Raw genomic sequence first — 16,027 nt, 5'->3', positions numbered from 1 at the left:
ATTAAGGTTAGCTCAACAACTCATACAAAAAGTTAAATTACATTCTAGTATTTTGCTATAAAGTTACAAGCTCCATAAAATATTTTCAGAAGATTTATTTTCTTACAACCCATAAAAATCACGAGAAGACTTTCATACTTAACAGAGATATTCCTGCAATTCTACAAGCCAAGTTTTCCTGAAGACACTTTCATTCAATGTAAAATGATATAATGAAGATATTTTTATCCAACTATAATGTCAGCCTTCACCAAAACTAAAAATAAATTTTAATACTAAAATTAAGACAATCTAATTGTCATGTTTCAATAATGTCTACCAGATTTTCAACTCAAGATTGATTACTCACGGGTCATTGTCCTTAGGTAGAGAGTTCCTAGCTCTTTGATCCGGTCATTGATGTTGAACCTCCGTCGTCTTTCAACTATTTAACCAAAAAATATTTTCAAGTGATATAAAAGATGCATAAAAAATAACAACTAAGAACTTTTTTTTTTTTTCAAAACATAGAGTGAACATAGAATAAAGTAACTGTCATACTTCTGAGTGCTATAGCATGCAAACTTCGAAATGTATGTATGACACAGGTATGACAAATGGCACATAAGAAACCAATTGCAGCATTTATATTTATCAAATTTTAACACAAGGTGATGTTACCACTGCATAAATTGCATATTACTTAGAAAGGCAGCAAAGTAAGTTACAGAAATATGCAACTGATATCACAGTCCAGATTGATTTATGTAATGAAACTGCATAGCATGTAAAGAAGGCAGATAATGAAGCTTTACTAAATAAATAACAATTACAAAAACAAGGAACATTTTTCGGTTGTAAATAAAGTATGAGAGATCACACATTTGAGAAGAAACTAACTTTGAAATTTAAGGAAATGATAGCAAGCTGTTGATTTAACTTTTAACAGTGTCAACAACATACAAATTTTTAAAACTTTAGAATTATAAATACATTATTGTAACTATATATCCTCTTCCTTAAAACCATATATACATATTTAAATTGTTAGTATGGTTACCTTTACAAATACTAATAACATTACAAGAAGTTTTTTTGTTTCATCATATAAAATCTGTGCCTGATAGAAATATTGTATATCCACAACTGAGATATTTATTAAATAATTATCTATTTTTCTTTATTTACACCATTGAAATGACAAATATAAAACTTAGCAAATGTTCTCACTCATATTGTGATTGTCCTTCTTTTGTCTTTCTTTTGCTAATGCCTGAATCTGATCATCAGAAAGAGACAATGGTTCCTCTTTAACACTAGTAAGGTCAGATGAGCATGAGGCTGGTGATTTAGCTTGTCCCACAGAAAACAAATCTAGTAAGTTTTCAGCTCCAGTCATCTAAAGAATTAAACATGCATCAGCTGATACTAATTACTATTTAACATGGTTAGGTTTCTTTGATTTATATACATATCAAAGAAATGAAAAAGATGTCATACAAAAATCTCTAAATGTTCAGCATGTTTAAATACACACACATACGCTGATTTATCAGTTTACTAGGGCCTTCACTTATTACTGACTTGGACTACACTTTGCCACAATACTACTACATTTCTGAAATTTCAAGCTTCAAGCAACTACCTGACACACCACACGATCAATCTGTTTTTCATATGCCAATTGATAGGTTTTTTTTACAAATTGTATGTTCAAATCTTATAAAAGTGTTTAATTTAAAAACACAAACACAAACCCACACAAACAAAGTTGTGCCCTACAACTTGCAGTTTGATACATTATTGCATATCACTTTATTTTAAATAAGGTTAATGCTAAAGCAAAGAAAATCTTTGATGTGATAAACTAATAATAATTTTATTAAAGAAAAATCAATGCTCCAAAAACTATGTAATATGATTATTTTCATAAAACTGAAAACTCACCTATTCTAAGATCTTACATGTTTTTGGTCTCATCTACTCCAAAAATAGGTATAATTAATGTGCATTCAATTATCAAAACTTAACATTAAAGAGAAGTGGTTAAATGTTATACTTTTTATAATTTAAACAATTAATGGACGAGTAGAATCTTATCATATATGATCTAACAATCAATTCTTATGACACAGTTATATCAACCAATAAACTGTTACAATTTCTAGCAATTCATACATTAGTATAACCAAGAAACAGTATAATTTTGTCTCAGTGATTTTAATTTTACAAAATTGCATTTAGATTGTGGTTTGTAAAATCTTAATACTGTGACTTATTTCTCAATACATCCTTTAAATATATATATATGTATTCAATATTTATTAATGTAACTTTATTCATCTGTAACAGTGACAAAACTGAGCAATAATGCATGATAAAATTTACCATAAAGTTTTATCGCATTCATTCATTCTGTGTTTCTGGTAAGATAAAAATGTAGTAAAATCAGAAACTGTTGAATAAAAGACAGTAAATACTGACATCAACAACAATAGTGCTGATCAAATGCTCATTATAGTGCCACCTATATTTTAATAACTGTACTAAAGGGTAACATCTATCAGTCAGCAAGGATATCACACCATTCACATCTTCATTAATAGTTAGACACTGACCTTTGATGGCATGTTAAGACATGGCTTTAACTCAAGAAAGTTGGGGTCACCTTCTAGAACTCCAGTTCCTAAATTACTAAAATCATCCCAGAATTCATCCAGCTATAAAGAAAATAAAATATATAAGTACAAGATATTATACATTTAAGAAGAAAATATTTTATTTTAATTGCATGTCAATATACACATACTTTTTACAAAGAAGACCGATAGAAGACTTACATCATACTTTGATATAGATGTATAATACCTTTGTAATTTCAGTATAAAGTTTCCCTTTTTTACACATTTGATAAATTAAATTTAAGCCTGCCAAAAACATATTGAGTTATGGAGGCTACTGACATTTTTCATATCCAGTATGCTTCAGTGAGTTACCAAATTAACAAGCATTTTATAGATATAATTAACAGTAACAAAACCTTGTTTCTCTTTGGTCAGGTAGAGCAATCTTCACTACAGAACGGTTAAAAACAAAACAAAATTTATCTTCGCAGTAAAAAACTTTCTAAGTAGATTTCAACATAAGATTTCTCAAACATATAGTAAACCATAAAAAATGCATAACTTAGTGTTAATTTTACATTACACTAAAATATCTGGCTTGTTTTCAAAACAGGTTAGTGCTAGATGGAAACATAACAATAAAATCAATCTTATGTATATAAAGGAGGAAATAAAGTAAGTAAATTAAAACAGTTTCTACTTTACTATTATTATTATTCAACTTGACAACAATTTGTTATCAAGCATAAACATAATTTGAAATTTCCAATTCTTTATTTTTTTAAGTACTAAATGTACATAGCACTATGATATTTTTTATTTCAAGCTACATTACCATACACTTTTTGTTCAATAATTGTAACATTCATTCCTGAGAAGAATTTATTTTGCTATTCTTGAATATGAAAATAGTGAAGATCCAATGAAATTATTGTTAGATTTCTAAATAGTGAACAGGAAAGAAAAAAAAGGTTGGCTGCTTTAACCAATAATTACTAATGGGATGTGTCACTAGAGCAGTGGAATATAAAACTTCATATTATTGTAACATGTCTATCCAGTTCTATCTCTAGGTGTCAAAGGCCTCTCTGCATCAATCTGACAACTTGCTGAAATAGGTCTGCTACAAGAAATGCTAAAGTCTGCTAGTTAGGTCTAACCAGTTATTGCACCACCTTTCTTGACACTCACCAGGCCAAGAAATATGAGAAAAGTCTACCCTGTACCATACCAGTAACTAGATATCATGACCCCCAAAGCTACTTTAGGGACCAGTATTTTATTTACAATATGGTCTAAATGTTTACATACTTGCAGATCTATCATAAACCAAGGTCACATTCTCCATATATTCTGTCCTTGTTTTTTTTCTTATATGAAACTCACAAACTAAAAGGATGAGTGAAAGAGAATTAATTATCTTATTATTCAAACTCCCTGTTTTAAACTACTGTTTCTTCAACCAGTCTACTGTAATAGCCACAATATGGTTGATATGTGGCAAATAGGTAAAACTGCAAAACATTTGCTAAAAACAGAAACATTTACAAGATATTAGCAAATTCTCAATAAGAAAAATATGATGTGATGATAATAATTATCAAAAGAATATGTAATGAATGAAACTTTAACAATGTGAACTTCAGGCAATCAACATTATTGACTTATTTAATCACTATGATATTCAAAATATCTTAAACCAAATAATTTCATACCTACTCTATTACTTTAAAATGACAAAGTGTTTTAAATATTACTAATGTATAAACAAAACACCAAACAAGATACAGCTTAAAAGATTACATGATTTATTAAACTTTGACCTTGAAAATGAAAAAATAATTTCTAAAAAAAAAGTATATCTTAATGTTAATTCATTCACATATTGCTAGAATTTCATTTATTACTTAATTTCTATGCCAAGTTTACTTTATTATAAGGAGTTACCCAGAGGTAAAAACTTAATGTTTATCCAAACAATTTTAATCAAAATCTTAGTTCACTAATATAACACAGTAACTACTACAGTTGCTCAACTGTTAAAATTACCTATTATCTAAGTCACTTTTATTAAAACCCTTAGTATTGTTGGTATGTAGTTATGCCAAACTTTATGCCCCTACAATCTGTTCCATAAAATGTTAACATAAGTGTCCCAAGTTTAAACCTTGCCATATATATCCACCATGGCTATTTATTACTTCATTTTTAAATCCTGAGAATTTTGAAGGTGGACTTGTGACCAAGTTAAGTGTCTTAATATATTTTACATATTTCTGATACAGACTTTAAAACATTTCAAGTAGTTAATTTGAGATTATGGTAAAACATAAATCATTTGACCAACACTTCCCCACTAATTATCCCACTGAAATAAGCCAAACTGTGTAACCATATTTTTTAAAGTGAAGTTTGTTTCTAAGAAACCCTGATGTCTCCATTTTGAACTTGACCTTTGACCTGCAGGCACTAACTGGGTTTAGAACTTTGTATATAATACCTGTTCTATAAATTTAGTCAAAATTCATACCTCCCACATCCATTTGTGATATTATTACCACAAGAACTGGAAAAAAAAAAAAAACAATGGGTGTGGAGCAAAACAACACGGCTTTCTCTGTTTCGCAGTGGGAGTGTAACAGGGTAGACAAACACAGTTATACAGGGATACAGAACTTTCTCTGATGCACATCTGATGAACTAAAATGAACACATCTTTCATATATCTATTAACATCGTTTCATCTGTCACGAATCAGAATTAAAGTAAAATAAGCATCAGCATAACGTATGACACGGCATGTTTAATTAGTTCAAAATCATACTCCTTGAGGGCATCATTTTGGTTCAATAAAAAAAAAAAGCTCACCCCTTTAATGTACCGAACTGGTATACTTCATTTAATATCTTCTGGGATATTAAATTTTGAAGCCGATACAGGATAACACGAGTCACATTACATTTCAATTTCAAGATTTCTTTGCTTCTACGAGCTCATTCCCTTCGAGATACAAAATATGTGTATATATAAGATAAACACTGCTACATCAAGAAAGTATACGCAGAAAACCGTCTACGAAACCTAAACTTTCACTATTTGAGTAGAGCATAACAAACTTGCCTTTTTGCCGCTGGAACTTGTACAGCTAGGTGTTGGAAGTTTCATTTTACAATAATACGACACAGTGAAAGTCGGTTGGAGAAAGATGTTCCACACACTTAACAAGACAACAAAATGCACCTTAAATATGCGAAAAACAAAGCGTTTTACGTCGATTTACCTTTCGTTATTCAAACTAAAAAGAACGAAAGACCTTACATTTGCTTGTGTACTTGCACAGTTCAGTCGCCCAATGGACGGCGCAGCAGTAAGTGAAACCAGATCAAAGTACACTCTACTTTAAGTCTTGTATCTTTCCCTCCCCCTTATCTCCTACATCTTGACGACGCCTCCCTTATAGTTGCAGTATTTAGTTTGGGGATGTTGTAAACATTAATATGCGTATTTATAACTGCAAATACATTCGAAAAATCAGTATAATCGAGTTTGCTTGCTCAACTGGTCATTACACAATGACAAGGTACAACAACCAAAACGCGTTTATATGAACGTAAATATACCTCAAAAGCTAGGACTAATAGTCACAGCACAACGACAGTAAATCCGAAATTTCATTCTTTACAGCTCAGTACCGCAAAAATGCGCTCTGCACTTTTGGTTGTGAGTGTACTATAAAAGCATTGATCAAACTGTACCGTTCGGTGAAACTCGAGTTAAAGGGAAGTAGGAAGAGGGGGCGGCGTTAATCAGATGTCTTCCTTCAAGGCTATCAGTTCAAAATCAGGGACGGCTATTCACAGATAGCCCTTTTGTGTCTGCACGAAAATTATCAACAAATACACCTTAAAATAGGCAATTAAACCTATATTACTGTCGTAAGATTAAAATAAGAGGTAAAGTCAGTCAAAATAAGGTTTAGAAAGCTTTATTTACCCTACTGCTTTTAAGTTCGTAAGTAAGGTTTTTTTAGTCTCAACACAAACAACCAGACAAAATCCCCAAATCACAATGTATTCAGAAGTTATACTTCCAAATCTAAAGTTTTAAACTTCAATGAAATCTTTATCAACTAACTGGAAATATTTTAGTTTCTAATATGAATAATCTTGAAAGTAAGTAATCACTCCATATATGTCTTTCAACAAACACATAATATAGGTTTTTCACGATTTATTATATAGAGAACTTCTTCAAATGTGTATATTCGAAATACAACTTAATACAACCATACCATAAAAGGATATGTATCACATGCAGTTTATAGTAAAGAGAAACAATAATAAAAATATCTTCCACATAAAACCATTTATTAATAGTTTATTAACTGTGCTGGAAACATAGTACACTTTCACACACAAACAATTTCATATAAATTCTGTCTTTAATCAGTTATGAGCTAGATATCCCTTAATACGTAGAACTTTCCATTATTAAACCATTAACAGTGCAAAAGTCATCCAAATATGCATGAACTTCATTAGTGTACAAATCCACGTGCATCAATTCCAAGTTCGCTATTACTATAAGGGTGGAACGTATACACTTTTTCTCAAGATTGAAAAATCTTCCTGATTTACCAATATAATATCTACATAACATTAACTTAGAATATAGGTGCACTCAACTGTAGAATAACATACAAAGAAATATTCACACAAGTGCCCAAAATACTTTGATGACCGCATATTTTAACGGGTACCGAAGTAAATAAGGGTAAAATATCTGTTTTTGATGTTCGTATATGTTAAATCTTTATAAATTATTTGAAGATTATCAGATAAAACAGATATCCAATCACGATTTTTTCAGCATCTTATAAAAGGTATGTTTGGTATTATGTCGATTTACCTATTCTCAACGATAAACACGTAGTAACTAAAAAATTCTACCTCTGGATATAGAAGCATAGATGGTAAGTTTAAAAAGTATTACACTTGTAGCACAGCACCTTTCACATGAGTGTTAACATTCTACGATTGTCATGTGCCACCTTTAATAAAAAAGACGTCGTACTTTACTAATACCTTCCTATGTCTACCTCTAACGAAACTGACTGTATAATAGCTCTTTCAGTCAACAATTTCTCCAATACTTACATTTCAATTATCCCAACAGACTGTCGTACATCAGTTTCAGCATTAATTTCCTCTAACACAACATAGATTTCAACCAATCTTTAACTCAACAAACTGCTCTTCATGCGTCACAGTATCAGTTAATAATTATTCTAATACTTTAGATCTTAATCGTTCTTTAACCAAATTGAAAAAAGTAGTCCCTGTAGCAATCGTTAAATATACATATATATTTATACATCCCTTTTGTTTGTATCACATTTTATGAATGCACCTGTAAACATATGTATATATACATCCCTTTTGTCTGTATCACGTTTTATGAATACACCTATAAACATATGTATATATACATCCCTTTTGTCTGTATCACGTTTTATGAATACACCTATAAACATATGTATATATACATCCCTTTTATCTGTATCACGTTTTATGAATACACCTGTAAACATATGTATATATAAATGGACAGGAAAGGGTGAAAAAAATTAAATAAGTTCGTGAGGTAATCATATAAGAATAAGAAGATAAAAGGGAAAATAATATGAATATATGTACAATAATGTGGATATATGTAAAATAATATGAATATATGCAAGGAAACATTTAAAGACATATACATTTAAACAATATAACATCCTTCTTTTATTTATACGTCAATATTATAACACTACCATGCTATTCTCAAATACACTTCACCATATCTAGAAAATATATATATAAAATTATTAACAACACGTGATGACAGAAGTCTCTTATCAATAAAAATTACAAATAATAAGTTTTATCTGCTACGTAAAAGTCTTCTCCCAGAAAATGCTACTTTAGCTAAGCTCTAATTAATAGTAATTTTTGTTCCGTTAGAAATAAGGAATTTTCAGAAAATTGATCCAGACTTGACCAAATACATTCAAGTGATCATAGCTGAACAAAGCACAAGTTTTGCTAATTTTACTGCAACCTTATCCTTGGCTGGATTTAAACATTTCAGCTAACATCTTTATGTTAAATATGCCTTTAAATACGTCCGTTTAATTTAATGATATATGCCGGCATTACTAAATTTCTATAAAGATAATTGCCTCAATAAGACACAGTTCTTGTTTTTAATACTGTAGAAATGATACGTGACAAAACAATGAAATTTTAGTAGAATATAAGTGGCAACATGCACCAACAGTATACATATACTGTTTGTTGTGTCCCAGCCAGCCTGAAGAGCTCTGTATATGGCGAAAACTGTCGTCAGCAAAGTGTATAACAAACACAGTGTAGTTGTTATGTTTTTATTATACATTATTCTCACTCTTGAAAAATCTCTAAGGGACTAGATAAAGAATTTATTGTTTAAAATTTTAATAGGCCTAACACTAATGTCTTATGGCAAGTGATAATAATTAATATTAAAAGAGTGAAAAAAAAGCTTTAAGCAATATAAATTATATGTTCTGGTGCAATTGAGCACATAACACGATATAGTACAAGTAAAATTTGTTAAACACGTAAAGACTAATAAGATAAAACAAGTTAATAACACATTATTGCCTGGGCGCTTCATAAATCTCGACCTTCCTTTTATTAGTATTTTAGTAGCAATGACAGTTCTTTTATTGATTATAGAAGGATTAGCTTACATTACAACATACTCCCAACTACCAATTCTTACATTCTTGTTATACCTGAGAGCCGTGATGAACTTCCAGTAAGACCCACCGGTGAATTGTGCTCGATTTTTTTTCTAAAGGGCAACTTATTGGTTGGGACACAACGGCTACATGTACACTTTTCCTAAAAAAAGTAATTGTAAAATGACTAGCGGGACTCTGGAAAGTATCGGCAAAATTGGCTTGGGAGCCAACGTGTTAAAATGACGTTTTCTTCTTCTTGCTGTACACATTAAAAATTGTCAGTTTTTTCCCTCTCCAACTTCTATGCAATTAAGTTATCCGATTTTTAAATATTTATGTCATGGCGGAAATCCGATTCTTCTACGAACCTAACGAAGTTACGAGGCGTATGTCATTTATGTTTTTTGTTACACAGTCAAATTATACAGGTTCCATTATTTCTGATCGTTTATTTATGTAGAATTGAACGCTGCTTAATTATTTTGTTTGTGGCTAATATCTCTTTCGTTCATAAATCTTTATTTCTATATGCCTCACACACACACATATATGTATATATTATATATATCTACACACACCCTAAATCTTCTTAAAAATGTGGTAGTTGCCCAAGTAAAAGTGTCCTCATAACGTCTTACAATAAATAAAATATAGCTAATCAACGTAAATAGTTTCACAGCTTCAAGGTAGGAACCTTCAGAGTAAAAAAAATTTCCTCAATAATACACAAGGTCTTGCCCTTAGTATCTGTAGATATGAAATGAAGTTTTTTTTTTCTCGTTCGTATATATGTTTTATTTTTGTTACTTATTATTAGTGAAGTAAACACAATAATACAAGCATACTTCGGGCCTTTATGATAATTTGTCCAGACAGCAAGTAGTAATGTCTACACGAGTATTCGAAAAAATATCTCAACACTCAAACGTTAATTTTCTGATGTTAAATAGCTGTATTTTAAGAGTCACGTGTAGCATTTATTCGTATTGACTCTTAACTTACTTAGACTAAAAGCGTATAAAATTTAAACCTATCAAGGTCAGCGAGTATGTAGGATATAGAAACTCAAGAGAAAGATCTCCAACAGTTGGAGACTCGCATTTCTTACCTATGCCTCGCAACACGCATGGTTCAATGAAGTGCTTCTGCGTCGATGGAACAGTATCAGCATCTTGTTTTCTAGCAGCTAAATTACTTCATTACTTTAAAATGGTTCAAATAAAAACTGTAAGACGTCATAACTAATTTTTTTGTGTGATTCTTTTTCTAAAATAACCATGTATAGTCAATTATGTATATGTTTATAAACAGTCACTTCTCTCTAGCCATCAGAGATGTATAATACACGTTTATAAACAGTTCCTTCCCTACATTCATCAGAGATGTATGATACATTTTTATAAGAAGCTGTCTTTCTGAAGAATTTTGTTGGTTTCATTGATAACTAAGACTAGCATAAATAATATGACAGTTCTCATAAAATTCACGTATATTAACGTTATTACTAATGTGACTAATGTTAATCTTATATAACTTTTAAAGATCTTTTTAGCTGTTGTAAATGCGATATCAAAATACATATTAAAAAGTACCACAGAACTCGGAATAAACACACATTGTAGAGACCTGTAAGCGAAAATAACCAACAAAAACAATCTATTACAGTTTAAATGTCTTGTAAACTGTGATTCAATAACCTCGTTATCCCAGTTTAAAAATATATATACATTTACAGATATTTATTATGATATTTACTGAAGAATATTTACAGTTTTATAGCGTTTTGGATTATACAACTATGATAAAATGTAATATACAAGGTATTAACAATTTAACCTTGTCTGCGATTCTCCAGTGGCACAGCGGTATGTCTGCAGACTTACAACATTACAAATTGGATTTCGATACCCGTTATAGGAAGAGCACAGATAGCCTATTGTGCTTAACTACAAACAAACTAACCTCTTTCTTTCACTTAACGATAAGTTTACTTGATACGAGTAAACTGTTACCCTAAGACTATCTGATAAGATCTATATCTGCGTACGATGTTTTAAACAATATATAATCTACTTGCCAGCAAATATGTTTTGTTGTTATTTCAATCTACTTATAAAAGACAAGCATGTGACAGCTCAAAACCATATCTCTGAATGTGAGGGCACAGATGATGTAGTTTGAAAAGTATTGCACCCTACAAGTCATTTTGGGCACGCGTACAGATATATCTATATACGTACATGAATACATTGATTCTAGAGCACGTTTATCGAAGCAGTATTTTCGCATCGAATATTTTTATAGAAGTATTATAGCATTAGAGCACCTGAACGTTCTAGAAGATCTCTTGACTGATAAAATGAAGTGTAAAATACAAACTCTAAAACAAGACGGTTAACGCTAATTAGAACATTACGCGTATCATTCGGAGAAGATTACATTTTAAATCAATGTATGTTTATATGTGGCTAATACTTTAAGTCTTATGCATATAAATAAACAATATCAGTTGATATTGTTCAAAAAATTCAAACTGGAGATACACGTCTTAACTATGTATTTTACTCATACTTTAATGCCGAAAAGGAAATGGAATGTTCACGAGGACGTTCTAGAGAAAACAAGTAACAAAGGAATCGGAGTACAAGTTTATATTATGATGATAAAAGATTGGAATTACCCACACTGTCACATTATGTTGGTTCTACATAGTTAGTAGAAACTGACACCATTTGTTCCTACAATGTGTTTTCTTTCGTTGCTCATCAGCTGTGAAGAAAAACAAAATCTTTTGAAGTCACTCAGCTGTTCAGTGGTACTGAAAATGTGAAGACTAACCACAAGTTATACATATTGTAACCAAAGAAAAGAAGTATGTTAAATAGCTATATATTATCTATAACACCTAAAAACTTTCACAAAGTACTCATGTAAACTACTAGTTTTAGGCAGTACTTACCAAAATATATTTAATAAATAAAGAAAATTAGAATATGCACACACACACAATCAAACTGTAAAACTAACAATTTTAAATTTAATTACATTTTGTGTGATATAACAAAATAATAATTATCTACCAATTAATAAAATGAATTAAATACAGCAACACTCGACGAAAATCCACTGGATTATTTATAAAGTTATTTGTTAAATACAAGAAAATATAATACTTGGCGAAAGGCAGTCAGCAAGTTCAGCAAGTATGTTCATCACAACCCAACAGGTATTATTATAGAAAAAATGTTAAACACAGAGGAACACATGATAACAAATAACACTAAATAAAATTTACTAAATTTGGTTTTACGTATATTTTTCATACACCATCAATGTAATAAGTTTCATAGAATGATACATATATATACACATATACGCACAGAAGATAATTCTGTCTTTTTGCGTTTCTACCTGCGTTTATATTTATATCTCATGAAACTATGACAGATCGGTTAAGTTTTTAGGCACGCTAGAGATAAAACAATCATGTGGTATATGATGAATTCAGACTGGTTATTCATGCTTTTAATGTACCGCCAAAAATATAGAATCAAACCTTTTGAATTTTTTTATTGCTTAGATCCACAGAAATGAATGATAATGTAAAAATAAAATTATAAAAATTCGTGAGCACGAGCACGTCTACTAGACAGACGATACTCACAATATACAATATAATCTGTTCCAAGCTGTACTTACCTCAAAACCGAAGCACTAACTCTTTGCAGGTATCTTTCTGTAGAATTTATACCGAAAATAAGGAAGTGACTAACAGTGTATATCGATTCATTTATCAACGTGTGGCTTTTGTGAATATGGTTCAAGATAGTTGGTTTGTAAATTAAGTTATTATGTGAGGAATTGATTACAAGTGGAAAATGAAAAAAAAAAATTCGATTACAAATAATTAGTCATTAATATCTGAATAATACATTTATATTACAACAGATGTATATACAAGATGTCTTGGTTCATGTGCTAGACAGAGACAGTAGTCATTCTAACCCCACAAACAATCACGACACGAGGACCATCCTGACGTCGTAAGTATGAACAGCAATGGTTTGATAGAAGTTTAAAAGGCCAGACAAAGGAAGGATGAAAGCAGTTGTTAATTTAACCATAACGAAGTACTAGCGTTACAACAAAACGTAAATGCCCAACTCACTGATACAAAACACTCGAAAGACCAAGTTCTTTGTTTCGGTATGAAAATACCTCACGCAAACACATCGATAACCAACAACTACATAGCATGAACACGTTTGTTCGATTTCGCGCAGACTATTCTGGGGCAGTTCCTAATTTAGAAGTAATAGACGGGAGGGTAAGCAGCTAGTCGACATCACCCCCAATGCCGCCAACACTTATCAGAATGAACAATGCGATTTGACCGTCATTGTTATAATGCACTCGTGACCCCAAGGTCAAGGCCCACGCTAATCCATATGGCATGAAGACTAAAGTCTCCTAATAGTAAAATGTTAACATTGATGTGAAACAGAGGTCAAACGACCTTCCTAAACGTTGACAATGGATTGTTTCAAGAGCCTTTCCTAACATTAGTTTTATATAATAAATGTGATTATTAATAAAATACAGGGGTCGTTCTATTTGATCAAGTGAACAGTCTTTCACCAAAATAACGTCTCACCACGCGGTTATAAAAACTAAACAATCGTACAGTAGACAGCCAATGCATAATTAGTTTAAAATGTTTGTACGATTTCCATCCCTTAGCATTAATTGTATTAAAATACAAAATCTTACGAAGGTCGGGACAAAAATAATCGGAACAGACACATCAATTTACAAACACCTGTCTCAGGATTGAACTCTCAGATATAAGTATCATATACCAAATATTTGTAATTTAACAAATACTAGAGCATAATGTTATTTTCGTTCACGGAATGTTTATCGCTATTTGCATGCCTGTGAATTAATTTACCCATGTCAAAATTGGCAAAGGCTAACCCATTCTAAACAACAATCAATAAAATAGACTTACATTTTTCAATTATACTTCTTTTGAAACTTAATTGAAGGGAAAATTATAATAAATTTACGAAAAGAAAAAAGAAAAACAACTTGTAATAACTCTACACGGATTACAAACACCTGCAAACACTAGGCACTCACGAGATCAAATCACCTTTCGGGTTCATTGTGTGCATACACATGGGCCTGCAAATACTTTTATCAAAGAAATATCCACAAAATAGAAAACTAGAAATTCGTGCATGAAAATACATTAACTTAAGACTCCATACTACTGATTAAAGTTGAAACCCAAATAATAGAAAAAAAAGAGTGAAAAAGTGGCATAATAACTGTTAGTCATGCGAATTCAAAGAGTGTGTTATAACGCACAAAAGCAATGTTACCGAAATCTCCACTCAACCACTCTTATAGACATCAGACATCCATTGAAATTAAGCACAGTTTAAGCGGATGATGTCAGGTAAATACAGTATTGTTAGGTACGGGTACAAAACCGAAGACGCACGTTTTTCGATATGTACTTTAAACGAGGGATATAAACAACAGATCTTCAGGTTGAATATAGTTATATAAATAAGATAGAGACAAAATTCCTTACGTATTTTTTACATAGTTATTATACGAAAACCTGCAAAATCTCATTTTCGTTTTAAGTTTTACAACCACATTAATAAAAAAAAGGAATTCTACAAAAAATAATGTTAAATCTCTCATACCTGTTCCAGACAGGATCGTATTTTTTTACATTTCCTGCTGTAACATTCACTGATATTTTATGATATCCTAGTTGTTAAAGAATTTACTTTTTAAAACTACGTCTTTTCAACCACATAGAGAAATTAAAAAACTCCTAAGTAATTGGATAACATCTATATCTGAGTTTATAGTCTACAAATATCTTGAAGAAAAATCTTCACTATCAGTAACTCAAAAATGTTACCAAGTGATAGAAGAGAAACAAAACAAGAAAAGTAATAACGGAACGTGAAGTAACTATAATTTGCTGTTGGGTAAAGTTTGAAATCATTTATAACTATCACTTCACCTTCGTGAAAGTGTTGATAATTTAACATTATGCTGGGCTACACGTCAGGTTCAATATACATGAATCATTATTTACAGAAATATTTGCATTAAATAAAAATTGTAACTTTATTGCACACAAATAAATCTAAAATAATCTTAGTATGTATGTATTTTTTTTCTCTTAATTGTATCTATTAATGAGTACTATTATTGTACCACATGATTTGGGCAAAGACTATAATGTGAACTAGTCTGTATTGTGAAGCTGCAATAGGATGGTTATGTCTATATATTAATAACAATTAATTGAAACAATTGTCGGTTATTTACATTATAATTAGTGGTTTTGATTTTCAGTGTTAACAGATAAACACCGATAACGCATCTCCAATGCAAAAACGAAAAAATATATTCGTTGACATGTGATAAATAAACGAAAAAAAAAACAACACCTCTATAAATACTTGGTCCCTTCAAGTCACATTAGTCCCACCCCTTTCTTCCAGTCCAGTTAATTATACAAAGTTGTTCCTCCATTTTGTTGAATCTAACACTGAATTGTTGTCATTATTTTAAAACCACCACAGCTACTAAGGGGATAGTAAAACTTAAAAGAACATAAAAGTAA

The 16,027-nt window shown here is 30.7% G+C and overlaps 1 protein-coding gene across 1 annotated transcript in view; it reads right to left on the bottom strand.

Annotated features, from left to right (window-relative positions):
• LOC143236233 (microphthalmia-associated transcription factor-like) overlaps positions 1-16,027 on the bottom strand; it is a 71,532-nt gene that overhangs the window by 13,029 nt on the left and 42,476 nt on the right. The window contains exons 5-9 of the mRNA XM_076474512.1: positions 12,078-12,138; positions 5,724-5,880; positions 2,598-2,699; positions 1,210-1,378; positions 346-424 (exon numbers count right to left, since the gene is read on the bottom strand). Of these exons, the coding sequence (XP_076330627.1) occupies positions 346-424; positions 1,210-1,378; positions 2,598-2,699; positions 5,724-5,880; positions 12,078-12,138 (568 nt within the window). The remainder of the gene's footprint in view (positions 1-345; positions 425-1,209; positions 1,379-2,597; positions 2,700-5,723; positions 5,881-12,077; positions 12,139-16,027) is intronic.

The sequence above is a fragment of the Tachypleus tridentatus genome, chromosome 13, assembly GCF_004210375.1.
Source record: "Tachypleus tridentatus isolate NWPU-2018 chromosome 13, ASM421037v1, whole genome shotgun sequence".
Lineage (NCBI taxonomy): Eukaryota > Metazoa > Arthropoda > Merostomata > Xiphosura > Limulidae > Tachypleus > Tachypleus tridentatus.
This window is presented reverse-complemented; position numbering and strand designations above follow the sequence as displayed.